Here is a 15861-nt window from a genome sequence, read left to right as displayed (position 1 = left end):
CAATGGAAATTTAACCTTGCTACCCCCTTATCAGTTTAATACTTTTTATCACTACTCACCATTATCTGAGTAGCGTCAATCCTCAATTAATTGATAATCTCTCGATTGAGTAGCGATTTTTTAGCTGTTCAAGACAATCGCTTCTTTGTTTGGTATCGTGTGCATGGTTTTCAGTGTTGTGAAGACAGTTTACACTCAAATCAACACTTTTAGTGTTGTTGAAAGTGTTTTTTTTTAAATAGTTTTAAAACAAATCCTAATGTTGGTTGAGACGGTGACAATCTCTCGGACCAGAAAACTCTATCTATCAACGGATACTGAGAGAGAAAGGAGTGACGGTAAGTTAATTTTAAAACTGGATAGAATTAAATTAGAGTAAAATGTTGATCCATCAAATTTTGAGCACTTGAAAATTTGAGGGACTTTTGTAATACTTTTCTTTGTGGGCTTCATTCTCACTGGAGGTAAAGGAAAAGTATGGTCAGTTTCTAAATGTAGGGAGTGACTAGTCAAAAAACGCATAAATGAAATCAAATAGTGTATGTGGACAGATTCAGTAGTTTTAGCGAATTTCCCATATAGGGAATAAGCTATTACCGTAGTACTCATGGTAAGACCTGGACGCGGGACCGATTTTTTTTTTCGTTTTGAGGTCCCTAGAGGCCAAAAACACCATCCGTTCAAATTCATATATATATATATATATTTAAATATATATATATTTATATATATATATGTGTCCGTCAGCACGATAACTCGAGCAAAAATGATCCGATTTTGATGAAATTTGGTATATACGTGTAAACGTACGTTTATTCGAACGAGTTCGCGATCCAGCATGATCGGACCATGGGAACGGGGGTTTACGGGGGGTTTTATGGGGTAAAAATAGGTTTTTCCCATTTTTGACCCAAAAAACATAAAATTTAGCAATTTCTTTCCAAACCATTTTGTAGAGCTTAAAAAAACAAATAATTTAGTATATTGAAGCGTTATTATGCGCCTAATGGCTACGGAGAAAATACTAAAAAATTGTACATTTAAAATTCCCATGTTATTCTTATGGAGAATAAGTAAACTGTTGTAGTTTGCTTGTTTGTGAACATATTTTGATCAAATTTGGAAAATGTTTTTATTTCTTACTAACTATTCACATTTTACAAAAAAAAAAAAAAAACAGTTTTACCCCCCCTGATGCAGCAAACCTAAGTACTTGTTAAACTAATTCTATTTAAATCAAGAATAAATGTTATATTTTTAAGTAGACATTTCAGTGTAAATCCAATCAGTCAAATGGAAATTCGCTTAGTCTGCAGGTTTGCTGCGGCGGGGGTATTTTTTATAGCTGTAGTATATATTTACTACGTATTTAATTTCTTATTTATAAACTGCTCCCAGCTGTTCAAGTTTTCTTTCGTACCTGATCTTGAAAGCGGAAGATAAGTGGTAAAGGATAAGAAGGTAGAAAACATCATAAACTCATTATGTTATTGCGGTGTTAGTAATCAGAACCACTGCTTTAAAAGAATTAGAGCAGTTTGTATTTTTCCTTATTGTATGTACGGGGACCTAATTTTACCGTGATATATATTCACACTAAGAAAAACAGTAAATTAAAATATTTTTTTGTGTCTGTTTTTTTCTCTGACCACATGTGGTTCAAATAACTTCAGGGTAACACTTCTTGAATTTTTGTACAAATAGTATTTAAAAAACTACTTATTTGACTAGGGTTACTGATTGTAGATTTTCTTGTAAAATAAAAATTAATGAAGTCAAAATACATTTTACATTTACCGAAAACAAACCTAACTTATAATAGTCTTCAGCTATCTACGAGAATAATAAACGTACAACTCTCAGAGAAAAAAACACGGGTGACTAATTAATATTTTTTGAAAAAATCAGAGAGTGCTTTTCCTACCCCACTGAGAAAGGGACTCCTACACTACACCACTTATTGGGACTGTGAGTGTACTCAAACATTTCAAAATTTATTTAAAAAAATTTTCTATGTTTTTATTGTTTAACTTAAGTAGTCGCTACATTTAGGAGTGACCTAATACACCTTTTACCAAGAACTTATTGTTATCAATCCATGTGTCTAGGAGAGGTAGAAGATGTTAAATTTTTATCAGTTGTCGAACTTTGCCAAGTACTTGAGTTTAAGTCAAGTACCCTTAGGAGTTACAACTTCACTTAACAACCTAGATTACATGTCAAGAATGAACTTTTGTAAGTGCCAAACACCTAACCAAAACAAAGGTTCTCATTGTGATTCCAATCGATTGTGATTACTGTGAAATAGGTGTCAATCCCAAAAAGGTGAACTGCATCTGATTTTTTTTTCTCGTGTCTACGCCAGTGGCATTTTTGTAATGATGTCAAACACTTTTAAGGGAAAGCGGTGATGTGCCGGGGATTGAACCCGTCCCTCTCACACCGAAGTCCGAGATGCTAACTACTAGGCTAGCAACTCTCTTCTTTTTTTGTCTGTATTAGTTAAATCAATATTTTACAGCTTGACATTTTACCTTAGTATTAGCTTTGCATGTGTTTAATGGCTGTTTTTAATAGAACTTCTTTAGCCAGAATGCACTTTTATCATAAGCTGCTGGAATTAATGCCAGGCCTAGGCAATATTTAGATAACACTAATTCATTTATTATCGCTCATGATCAGTAGTTTATCTCTATGGTTAAGTGACAACTTTTATCTCTGTGCGCAAGCGCTGACAATTTTATTGGTGACTTTGGTGGCGGTACTAGCAAGCAGCATTTTTGATTTACAGTATTCTTTCTTCTTCCCCGTTGCAGTTAAAATGGTTAGGTCCCTCTCATTGAAACAACTTTCACCTGTTGAACTACGAGGTAAGTCTTATTACTCCATGGAATAAAGAGCTTAAAATTAAATACCCCCGTCGCAGAAAACCTTCAGACTAAGGGAATTTAATTTGAATGATAGAATTTTTACTAAACTGTTCCCTTTAAAACTGTCAGATTTGTTTTCTATTTGAATAGCATTTATTTTTATTAGTAATTAGGTTTGATGCTACGGAGAAGGGAACAAGTTTTTTTTTATAAAATGTGGATAGTATAGGATTAAATTAATAAATTTGCCGAATTTCAACCTAAAAATATTCATAAACAATCAAACTACAACAGTTGTCTTTTTCTCTTCAACAATAAAGTGGGAATTTTAAATGTATTGTTTTTTTATGAATTTTCTCTGTAACCAATATTGTAGAACAATGCTTCAGCATACTAAACTATTTGTTTTAAGCTATAAGCGATTGCTGTATATCAACAATTATTGAGCATTTTCATTTTTCAAGAGTAAAACTTTGAAAAAATAATTTTTTGAAAAGCTCCCAGTCCCATAGCTATGATTGCATCAAGCTCAATCAAGTATCCAGCTCTACACATGCACGCCAAATTTCATCAAAATCTGTTTGTTTACAGACACACAAAGTATATTTTTTATATATAAATTTACAATTTGAATGAATATTGTTTTTGGTCTCTGTGGTCATCAAAATAAAAGCGGTTCTGTGTCTTTCCGTGCTTTGGTAATGGTTTTTTCATAGAAAAATCCACTAAAAGATGGCAAATATATTTTTTTTATTTTGAAGTAAAAATAATCCATGGTACTGTACATATATATATATACAGGGTGTCCCGGAACTCTCTACCATTATTTTAGGGCATTGCTCCTGGGTAAGAAACATACCTAAATATAATATTAAAATTGTCCGGAAGTCCTTAGTTACTCACACAGCCGCCATTTTATTTTTTTCAGTTATTAATTTTTTTCTAAAGAATGGTAAAACATACGAAATGGAAACTTTGCGCAAACATTTAAGACAACTAGACAAAGCTACCAAAAAAATATGACGATTTTTCAAATTCATAAAACAAAATGTCGGCTATTTAAAATTTTGTTTCTTAAATAACTTGAAAACCGTTGATTTTACGAAAATTTTAAATAGCCGCCATTTTGTTTTATGATTCTGAAAAATCTTTATAATTTGTTGGTAGCTTTGTCTAGTTGACATAAATGTTTGTGCAAAGTTTCCATTTCGTATGTTTAACCATTCTTTAGAAAAAATTAATAACTGAAAAAACAAAATGGCGGCTGTGTGAGTAACTAAGGACTTCCGGACAATGTAAATATGATATTTAAGTATGTTTCTTAACCAGGTGCAATGCCCTAAAATATTGGTAGAGAGTTCCGGGACACCCTGTATATACAGTATGAATATAGTACCTTATTTTAGGAAGGAAAAAGATTTCTTGATTTCATAGTATTTATAGGAATAACCATGCCTATTTAATTTTAATTTGGACTTATCTTTATCTATAGTTTAAAAACTCAATAATTAACAATATTGACTATATTAGGCAGAATTATTAATTCAATCACAGCGCTAGTTTCACACCTACACTACGGCTTGTAACTTTAAGCTTTGATAATTTTCCATAATTTAAATCAATTTTTTAAATTAACTAAGTTAAATATAAATTTCCAAATTAATAATTTAAACACTTTATTTTTCAAAAGAATAAACATTATAGCATATACTAATTAAAAGTATTGTAATGACAACTGAAAATACACCTAATGGAAATAATCCGCATAAAGTTATAACATAAAACAATTTACAAGTAGGTAGTGCAAACAATGCAAATTCCAAAAGTGAAAATTATAACAAGATTTAAACTGTGTGCAACGCAGTCATGTGTAGAAATTGAGTTTCTTAGTTCGTAGGCAAAAATAGACGTATGCTAAGATTTTTTTTTAAATAAAATCACATACATATTTGAGATACATGTTTTAATAAAACACATTTTTTCATGAAGTAGTTAAAATAAACAGAGAAAACGGACGACTGTAGCTTTTAGTATGCACATTGCTAAATACTATTACTGTGATGCTCATACCTAAAACATACAGGGTGAATTTTAAATGAGTTCCCCCCCTACTTTTTTCTACATTTCTTAAGATATCAACTTCGGACCACGTCAGATCATTGTAGTGTAGTAAGTACTTCATTTTGACTAGATAAACATTTTTGGCCGCCATCTTGGATCCGCCATATTGGATACAAATTTTTTTTTTCAAATGTAAAGGTAGGGTTGTGACCCATTGTTCCAAACTAGAATTTTACGCTGATTACACTGCCGCAATTAGTTTAAAAAAATCTTGATCCGTTCTAAAGTTATGAGGACTTTTTATAACTTTATTTTTAGCCCATTTTAACATTGTGCATTTACAAACTAAGACCATAATCTCAAAATAGTGCTAGATAAAGATAAGTATACACCACCATTTATTGTCGACCTATTATCACTTGGTTATGACGGATTAATTTTTTTCGGCCGCCATCTTGGATCTGCCATTTTGAGATGTGATAAATTAATTTAAATATGAAGGTGGTGTTGTGACCCATCATTTTGAACTACTTTTTTATGCTGAACTCAATGCCGCAATCCGTTTTTGTTTCTCAGGCTTTCTTGGTGAAATATTAAAATTATCTTACTTAAATTTCCAATATTTCAAAAAACAAATATGAAGATGCAAAACGGATTGCGGCATTAAATTCAGCATAAAAAAGTAGTCTGAAATGATGGGTCACAACACCACCTTCATATTTAAATTAATTTATCACATTTCAAAATGGCAGATCCAAGATTGCGGCCAAAAAAATACATCCGTCATAACCAAGTGAAAATATGTCGGCAATGAATGGTGGTGTATACTTATCTTTATCTAGCACTATTTTGAGATTATGGTCTTAGTTTGTAAATGCACAATGTTAAAATGGGCTAAAAATAAAGTTATAAAAAGTCCTCATAACTTTAGAACGGATCAAGATTTTTTTAAACTAATTGCGGCATTGTAATCAGCGTAAAATTCTAGTTTGAAACAATGGGTCACAACCCTACCTTTACATTTGAAAAAAAAATTTGTATCCAATATGGCGGATCCAAGATGGCGGCCAAAAATGTTTATTCAGTCAAAATGAAGTACTTACTACACTACAATGATCTGACGTGGTCCGAATTTGATATCTTAAGAAATGTAGAAAAAAGTAGGGGGGGGGGGAACTCATTTAAAATTCACCCTGTATACACTGATGCTTTAACACATACTTCAGTCCGCCATCGTAGCGTAATATCTTTGTAATATATTATTACCTACGACAGTTTTTTAAGTAGTCGTTTCTGTTCAGTTCTTAGAATTGAAAAGTTTCACATAGGTAACTCATTGTTCATCTATTTTCATAAATCATAGTTTTACTCATAACAAAGGACAACGGACCAATGAAGTTCAAGGATTGAGAGAGAAGTAAAATAATTGTAAGATTCGAACTTCAACTAATCAGCTGTTCCGGCCAATTTTCATTGTCGAGTGGTGCAATTAATTAGTGTTTGGTACAATGTTTCTTAATTTTATACTCGTAGGGAGCAAAAAACGTCCTCCTATGAGAATACTATGGGACAATATTGAAAGTGCATGAATGTTAGTTTATAAATTAAAAAACGGCACATTCGCACAATCCAATTCTATTCATATAAATTTGTCTTTGAAAGTAAGATGTGTTAGAGAAAGGTCAGTGTTTGAACAAGCTGTTTAACAGTCAAGTAACACTACTTATACTTCCGGCACTTCCGGTCATCGGCAACAATTGTTTCCAGTAGATCAATACACTGTTGAAGTCAGAGCGTTTTAAAACGGTTAAATTTTACTTTTAAACGTGGTTAGCATAAAACCATTTCAGTTGGACTAATTCCGCTAAAGCTGTCTTGGAATTGCTAAAAATAAGATAAGTGACATAAAGAATATTTTTAGATGCACTTAATATGCCAGAAATGTTTTTTTTCTGGCCTTTTATCTGAGCTAAAGAGCCACCAATTGTCATCAAAGTTGGATCATTATCGTGCTAACGGACACACACACAAATACCTATATATGAAATTGAATGGATAGTGTTTTTGGTCTCTGGGGACATAAATACCAAAAGGCAAATCGGTCCCAGGTCCAGGTCTTACTTTGAGACCTACGATAATAGCTTATTCCCTATATAGAAAATTCGCTAAAAAGATGTGTATCAATGCCTCATAGGAAACTCCCCCACATTATTCACATTGACCACGTAATCAAGAACGTGTCTCGACCATCTCGACAAACGGTCTTGTCTAACGGTGTCTTGACTGTAAGTACTTAATTGGCAATGTTAAATTTAGCTTTAAAGTGCTAATATCGCTTTAACAAGTATTATTCAATGTCATTGATAAGGTGACCAAGCTGTAACCTTAACTGGGTGAAGGTCATGCAGGTGTTTCACCTCTATGAAGGTCACAGATATTAAATATTTATTCTGCATCGGAGACGCGACATCCGTTATAACCTGCCATCGATTTATTATCAGTGGCAAAGATTATTTGCCAACTAATTTTAGCATTTTAGTTAAATAATGTATACACATTTTGAAGATGGTGGCCATGAAAATTTCCATTTTTGCTGAATCTCAACGTTGCATCTCAAACCGCTGAGGAGTTATGAATGTTTTTTGTAAATAGCACATATAAACAGACAGACGTTGTACGAAACCAGAGTGTGGACGTGTGTATACAAACCTTTATGCTTATTTTGACCCAAGGAATCGCAACGTAAATTATGTCGTCACCTTTTTTGAACACTATGTATATATTTTTCACAACACAATGATGTTTTAGCCGTTTTACAAACGTAAATTGGAGGCTGCAAGCTACGCATGCTGTCCATGCCAGCTCTGCCATCGTCATTTGGGGACCGAGCAGGTTTTTACATCTCTAGTGGCCAAAAATCAGCTGTTCGCTTATTTACACATTATAGTATCACCACACTATCCCCTTAGCTGAATTTTTATTTCAGGATTAGTGTTGCCTACAGTATTATTTTGAGGCTTCTGATTGGCTGAGGGAACATCATTACCGCGACGATACGGTTAACACCAACGGCCTCGGTGGTGTAGTGAATAGAGTGTAGGGCTTATAATCCGAAGATCCCGGGTTCGAATCCCACCCGTATCACTATTTTTTTGTATTAGATTTTTTCCACTATCAAAAAGTTTGGTTGGTTTGGTTAGGTTATGACGGTTTAATTTTATAATAAAAACATTATGAAATTGAATTTGACCCATTTATAGTTTTATTTTATGAACAGAAATATTTTTTTCTGTTACGCCTTCATTTGATTTTTCATTATTAGCAAGTCTGGTTAGTTTGGTTAGGTTATGATAGTTTAATTTTAGAATAAAAATTATAAAATAGGATTTGAGGCATTTATAATTTTATTTTATGAACAGAACTATTTTTTTATAATAAACCTTCATTAGATTTTTTCATTGTCAGCACGTTTGGTTGGTTTGGTTAGGTTATGATGGTTTAATTTCATAATAAAAAAAAAATAAAATTGAATTTGAGGCATTTATAATTTTATTCAATGAACAAAAAAAATTTCAATTACTAAACCTTCGTTATAGTCAATCAGAAGCCTCTAAATGACACTGTTGGCAAAATTAATCCTGAAAAACAAATTGTGCATCCCCTTATACCGCACTATTACTGTAACCACAATAGCAATTCACACTAACAGTCTACACAACTACAACTTTAAGGTTATGTGAAATATTTTGAGGAATCAGCAAAAAAAAAACAACTATAAATAGTTGCCAAGTGACAATAAAACAAGTCTATTGCAATGCATCATACTGCTTGTGTAGGTATTTAATATACATTAATGTTTTAAGTAAATAAGCTAACAGTTGGTTTTCAGCCCTAGGGATGTAAAAACCAACGTAAAAACCTGCTCGGTCCCCGATTGACAATGGCAGCTGGCATTGACAGAAATAGGCTACGTAGCTTTCGGCCTCCAATAAACGTTTGTAAAACGGCTTAGCGTTTGGACCACGGACTGAAAGGGTTTTGCAGCTCTCGATCGTTTTCCGTTCTTGACTTCGTCTCGAACTTAAAACAGCTGATTTTAGATTTCCTCACTCCTTTTCCCTTACTAGTCTACTTTTCCTCACTCCGGTTGACAACTGGGCAAAACAAAATATAGGCTATGATTATTTTGATTCAATATTAACCAACAGGAAATGGGCTATAGGTAGATTAAAATAAATATTACAAGTACATTGTTATATATATAAATAAACACAAAAATCAATGTTTTGGTTGATAACCTAAGTAGTTGTTAATTTATGAGGAGTATTAACAGTGCCGGTTTGTAGATGATGGACAGTATTTTGGTTTTGCTAACTTTTGAAGTTGGCAATCACATTGTTTTCCTGTCGCCCCAACAATGTAGCTCAACCACAAAAACCATAACGTTTGTTTATCTAATAAAAGTCTTTTAGTTGTCACTTAATCAAAAACTGTAGACAAATATAATGTGCAATTCGCGTTCAAAGTGGCAAACTTGATCAAAGTAGCTCGATAAATCTTAGCTTATACAATAAGAAGGTGTTTTTTTTTTATCACGGCTAAATACAAAATTTATCCAGATATTTGTAAAGATCTGGGGCAATACCGAGTGTAAATTATTGGTTACGTTTTACGTCATGACTACTGCATTTTAATACTCTCTTTTTTTAAATTTGTATTATTTATATCTGTCATGTGACTATCCTAACTGTTAAACTGTTTATCACAGCGAGGTTTTGCCCATAAAAAGGTCAGCGACTTTGGAACTTTGAGTCGGATCACAGATAAATTAATTAAGGAAGTGTGGGAACGCCGTGAAAAATTGCATCAGTTTTTAAAAACTCCTCGAATTCCTTGATAATTTTAACATAGTAGATATAATTACCACGTAAAAAATAATTATTGTATTGTTCAAATTTAGGCGTCTCTCTACTGTCTTCCAACCATCCAAAAACCACTACCAAATTAACAACATATTTGGACAAAGGTAATATACAAATCGTTACAATGAACCCACACTGTGCACACACTGTGTTTTTGTGTGTTTGTGTTACAGTATGTGGTTACAATTACTGTAAGCATATATTGCAGTTTACTTTTTTTTAGTCTTAGGGCTTAGCCTTAAGCCCTCAAAAGTCCACAGCGATGGCGTGTGAGTTTGGAAATCAAGTATTTTTTTAAGTATTCAAAAGGAAAATTGGTATGTTTGAATATACTCGTATGAAACTAAAAGGTGCAATTGAGTTTTTATAATAAATGTGAAAGTGAGAAAATGGACAAGTGTAGCTACTAGCTATGTTTTATAGCAGCTTTGATGAGCCACGATCAAGAAAAAGCTTTGAGATCTTTGGGTTTCTCGTCCGTTTCGCACTGGTATAGTAATCAATTTACTCAAAATAATGAATCTATATTTATATCTTTTCATCATGACTAACTGTAAAATTTGCTGAAATCTTGCACAACGGTATTATACGTATTGACATTTTGTTTTATAACTAAAGCTTGAAATTTTGTAATAAGGATCACGAAAACTAGAAAAATAGTATTTTTCTAGTATTCGTGATAAAGATGCTACAGAACAAATTAAATATCGTACATTTTTAGGCTCTTCTTTAAAATATGTTCTTTCTTACCTAACTAAAATGTAGAAGTCATAGGAAAAAAATCTTATTGAAAACATTACATTTTCATCACCATATATGGGTTAAATTGAAAAGGATGTCCACAAGGTTACATTTTAGGTCCACTATTATTCTTGATTTATTTTGTTGTTTTTCTGTGTTTTGTTTTATTACACATTTGTGAAATGTGGCGATACAGGTCTTGACTTTATTTGAAAATAAACCCATTCCTGAGTCGAAAAGTCGAAAACATTTTTATATCTTAAACATCGGTCTTAAACAAAACTTGTCCAGGGCAACATTTAGAATAGTTCAAAAATGCGTGAAACCATTTGATTATCTGTAAACAATCGATTTCCTGCTCACGCACAAATTATACCAGATACAATTGGAATGAATTTCGATTCGATACATTGAAACTGGAAGAATCGACCTTTAACTTCTTATCTAAACTCTTTTCGGTTCCTTCTGATTATACGTTGGACCTTGTTCCTGTTTCTTCGCTTGAATATATTTAATATGCAAAATCATTTATAAATTAGAGCGTTAAAACGAATGAGGGATAAAAATAGGACTTAAATTGTTTTTATTCAAGGCGAATCATACCTCACTAAAGAATAGGTCTACAAATTATAGGAAAACAGAATATTTATAACAATTTTACACGGATGGTACATAATTTTACGGTTAATATAAACACTTCACTAAAACAGCTACATACGCATTTTGTGTAGGTCTACGTACCATTTAACAATATTAGATGATTTTATGTTGAATATTTTGGCACCGTGTACCTATTATATGCTTAAACCCCACTCTTTCAACTCCAGAACTTTGTATTAGTATTCTAAATAGTTTTAAATTAAGTTTTCTATCCTACAACAACCTATACTCTATGATCGATGGCAGTAAAAATATCAATTTTCCAATCCGAAGATTTAAAATCAATATGTTTCAAATAACCCATTTATGTCAGTATTTTTTACTAAATATACTTAAGGGAATAACACTCTCTTTATTCAGAAACTCTTTCAACTCCAGAACTTTGTATTAGTATTCTAAATAGTTTTAAATTAAGTTTTCTATCCTACAACAACCTATACTCTATGATCGATGGCAGTAAAAATATCAATTTTCCAATCCGAAGATTTAAAATCAATATGTTTCAAATAACCCATTTATGTCAGTATTTTTTACTAAATATACTTAAGGGAATAACAACTCTCTTTATTCAGAAATGCATTAAAATGTTCGGCTTTTCATTGGCAGTTCGTAAAAAATATTTTGTTGTATGATCTTCCGTCGGTAACCCAATAGCCATACAAGCTTCACGCCAATTTCATATTCCATTACAGCCCGAAGGTCAATCAATTTCACAGTTTTGATTTCACACTTTTTAATCAAAAGATGAATCCAACATGATTCACCTTCCTCGTTCACCCATTCTTGTAAAAGTCAAAAAAATAGCAATACCACACGTCTTTACAAACAAACCGGAAGACTATAATGATTTAGTTGTTGAGAATCGGCGAAAACAATCATTTAGATACGGGTTTTATCAATGGAATACAACATGAATGGGTAACTTAATTTGCAAGGTTGACTGTTATCTTTTCATTATAAATCAGCCGGAATTTTGTAAAAAAGCTCAAAAAGTGATAATTCTTATGTAACATGAGTAGTTTTTTCGTAAAGATTGTTTTATCAAATCAATACGGCTTTGGAAATGTTTGCAAAGAACTGTGTTTGCAGTTAATAAACTGTATGAGCAAAAAACGTAGGGTTACAGTGTTGCAGTATTTAAGAACGATAATACAGTTTTTTTAAACTAAAAAATAAATGACATCTAAATATTAAATGTTTGTGATTTTTATGTTGTATTTTATCTTACTAATATTATAAATGTTAAGGTTTGTGTGTTTGTTTGTTTATTTGTTTGTTTGTTTGAAGTTCAATCACGCATTAACGAATGGACGGAGTGGGCTGAAATTTGGCATGATGATAGCTCACATTCCCGTTTAACATAGGCATATTCTTATCTCAAAAATCCTTTCGGGCTCCGCCCCAGTGGCTCTGCAGTTCGCTATGTAAACCTTATGAGTATTCATATTTAAAAGGAATTAAAGAATTTAGTCAGCTTTTTCAACTAAAAAGTTGGTTCTATGATATGCAAGAGGGTTAAAAAGTTCAAAGATTTACCAACAGGGTGCAGCACTATTATTTTTGTTGCATTTATGATAACAGCTTGTTTGAACTATAAGCAGCAACAAAAAACTGTGATACCCAATGAGAACTGTCAAAGTAGGATTGTTTACAGTTATGTTTATGTTTTTAATTTCATGAATAATTTGTGATATTTAGCAAACTTTTAATAATTTGTTTTTCTCTATTGTTTAGGTGAAGTGGTAGAACATTATGGCTATGGTAGATTTGTAATACTATGGTATACCGTAAATTTAAAGAAGCATATTGTATCTAACTGTGTCCTCCCCCATTGCAAATGCTCGAGTATAACTGCAATAAGGGTTTTATACTTATATGCCGACCCCGTACGAAGTACGGGTACTCTGCTAGTATATTATATTAAAAGGTTAATAATTACCTAACTTAGCTTTACACATATAATTTATAACCATTCGTGACCACACTATTATTCTGTTACACATGCAACAACAATATTATAAGTACTGTATTTCGATTTAAAAAGTTGGAGGACGCTATACACACAAAATATTAGTTTAGAATGAAACTCAAATAGTACCAATTACTGTAGTATAATACTATACATATATTTCAACGCGTCATGTTATTTACAAAATAACCCTGTTGTTACTTGTTTTACCATGATTGTTGGCTCTTCGTTTTTACGAGACATCTTTCACTCAACAAAAGGTGAAAGCATCTCCTAGAACCAATCAGTGTTTTAGGTTAATAGCAGCAACAATAACAATACGATAATTGCTACACAATACGATAATTTGTGCGGCCAGCGGTCAAGTTGGTACCACTGGGCGCTTCTCAGCTGTTCACTCAGTACCGCGTTTTCTTGGTGGCAGGCTGGCTCGTTATCATGGAACCTATCACAATCGCGATGACGGAAAGAAAATCAAATAATAACAAGCCGTGTGCGCGACTCAATGAAGTAGTGATAGAAAGGATACCTATCGATAGAAAAGGTAGAGATCATTCAATGTATTAACTTTTAGAATGGGTAGATTCAATATTTGTTAGTAAATTAGTTTAATTTTGTTACTGGAATTTGTTTTTACATACGTAAACGAAGTAAGATAAAACAGACTTTTCCATGGTATAATCATACTAATATTATAAATGTGAAAGTTTGTGTGTTTGTTTGAAGTTCAATCACGCATGAAATCCTGGTTGGATTGAGCTGAAATTTGGTATGATGATAGCTCCAACGATCACCTCAAAAATCTTTCGGGCTCTGCCCCAGTGGCTCTAGAGTTTCCTATGTTAACCTTATGAGCAATAAGGAATTAAGAATTAATTAATTAATTCTTAACTTTAATTATAACTTTAATTCCTTTAATTAATTAAAAGAACTTAATTTTATTTAACTTAAAAGTTAACTTAATTTTAACTTAACTTTTAATTAATTAAAAGAATTAAGAGAACTTCTACTTTTTTCTATTGTTTAGGTGCAGTGGTAGAACGTTATGGCTATGGAAGATGTGCTATACTAAAGCATACCGTAAATTAAAAGAACCAAACTTTCTTAAACAGTGTCCTCTTCCATTGCAAACGCAAAGCACGAGTATAACTACAATAGGTACGCATTTTATACTTACGCCAACCCGTGACCAACCCCGTACGAAGGACGGATACTCTGCTAGTCTTGTAATAAAACTAATAAACTTAATCAAATTCAGATTTTTTACACTGCGCCCACAATAACTTATGAGAAACTGTTAATATACCGTACTGTAAACAATTGTCAATCAAAACCAACGATACGACGTAATCCCGGCAATCTAAAATGCATATAAATACAAGTTCTTGGAATATAAGGCAAAACTGTATGAAGAGGTAATCCAATTTATTTAAAAAAATTACGCCAGTGTTAAATTAGTTTTGTGTTTCTATAAAAAACGTGTTTCGTAAATTAAATAATACACTTCCTTGAAACGGTTTACGTTTAGTTTAGAGAAGGTAGAAATATTTTAACGTGTTTTATGTACTTGTTGGAATTTCCCATGCATGAAATAATTAAACTATTACCGTTCGTAGGTCTCATAGCGTCTCATAAATATTCAAGTAGGCTATTTATCACGTGTAACTTTAATTTTATAATTTTATACCCCTGGAATTTTATCCCCTGAGGAAAACTGATGTCACAAACCAGGGGGTAAAATTCCGCCCGCGAACTTATGAGTTGCTCAACATCAGTTCAATAAATTAAAGGTGAACACATCAAATTATGAAACCTAGAGTGTACGGGCCGGAATTTTACACCCGTAATTTAACCCCCCGGATTTTCACCCCCGGCATTTTACCCCTTGGCAATATATGTGAATTAACCTTGTAAGAATAATTAATTTTCTTCGAAATAAATTGTTTTTGGTGATCGTTAAGTAATTAGTAAATCGTTTAAGAATCGTCCACCCAATTGTCATTAAAATGATCTACTCAGTTTGTTTACATAGGTACATTAACTAACAGTTGGCCCCAAAAGTCCAATCCCAAAACTATCCAACATCAAAATTAAACAGCGAAACCTGTTGCCTTATAGTTGAGAGATACAGTTGCCTAAACGGTAGTTATATGGACAGGGGGTAAAATTCCGGTTTTATAGCTAATCTAATTCATCACGCTCTGTCTATTTTCATTAGACTTCCAAATCCGCGGGGGTAAAATTCCGCCCACGAACAAACTTTAGAGCGATCAGGTTACTACGTCAATAGTGACGTCAGCTTTGTCCAGAGGGTAACATTCCAGGGAGATAAAATTCCGGCGACCCACTTGCAGCTCATATATTTATAGTAAAGTGTTGTGACTTTGAATTAGAGTTCATAATAAGCACGCATTTGAAGAAACTCTTTTATTGAAAGTAATATTTACAACTGCAAATTGAAAAGGTAAACATTGTTTTGTAATTAATGACAACAGCTGATAATATACAGTATAAAGAATACTACAATCTCCCCCACTTATTTTGAACTCATTTTGTAACATAGTCTTTAAGGTAATCTGGAGCTTTATGAGTGCGGGTTGAACATCGTATTCGTGGTCGTGGTGATGTTGGTTGTAAG

The 15861-nt window shown here is 32.5% G+C and overlaps 1 protein-coding gene across 3 annotated transcripts in view; it reads left to right on the top strand.

Annotated features, from left to right (window-relative positions):
• The first annotated feature begins 258 nt into the window (after positions 1–258).
• The window catches only part of LOC129001518 (sodium-independent sulfate anion transporter-like), a 41488-nt gene continuing 25885 nt past the window's right edge, over positions 259–15861 (top strand). Inside the window, exon 1 of one of the 3 annotated variants that reach the window (XM_054428837.1) lies at positions 259–338. In XM_054428837.1, the coding sequence (XP_054284812.1) occupies positions 260–338 (79 nt within the window). In that variant the 5' untranslated portion in view covers position 259. Of the gene's footprint in view, positions 339–2801; positions 2871–13642; positions 13768–15861 lie in introns of those variants that run through there. The other 2 variants (XM_054428839.1, XM_054428836.1) reach the window with 2 other exon arrangements.

The sequence above is a fragment of the Macrosteles quadrilineatus genome, unplaced genomic scaffold (genome assembly GCF_028750875.1).
Source record: "Macrosteles quadrilineatus isolate MER2022 unplaced genomic scaffold, UCM_ALF_1.0 Scaffold_8__2_contigs__length_117827958, whole genome shotgun sequence".
In the NCBI taxonomy this organism is placed as follows: domain Eukaryota; kingdom Metazoa; phylum Arthropoda; class Insecta; order Hemiptera; family Cicadellidae; genus Macrosteles; species Macrosteles quadrilineatus.
The sequence above is the reverse complement of the archived record's forward strand: the minus strand, read 5'-3'. Positions and strand labels throughout refer to the sequence as shown.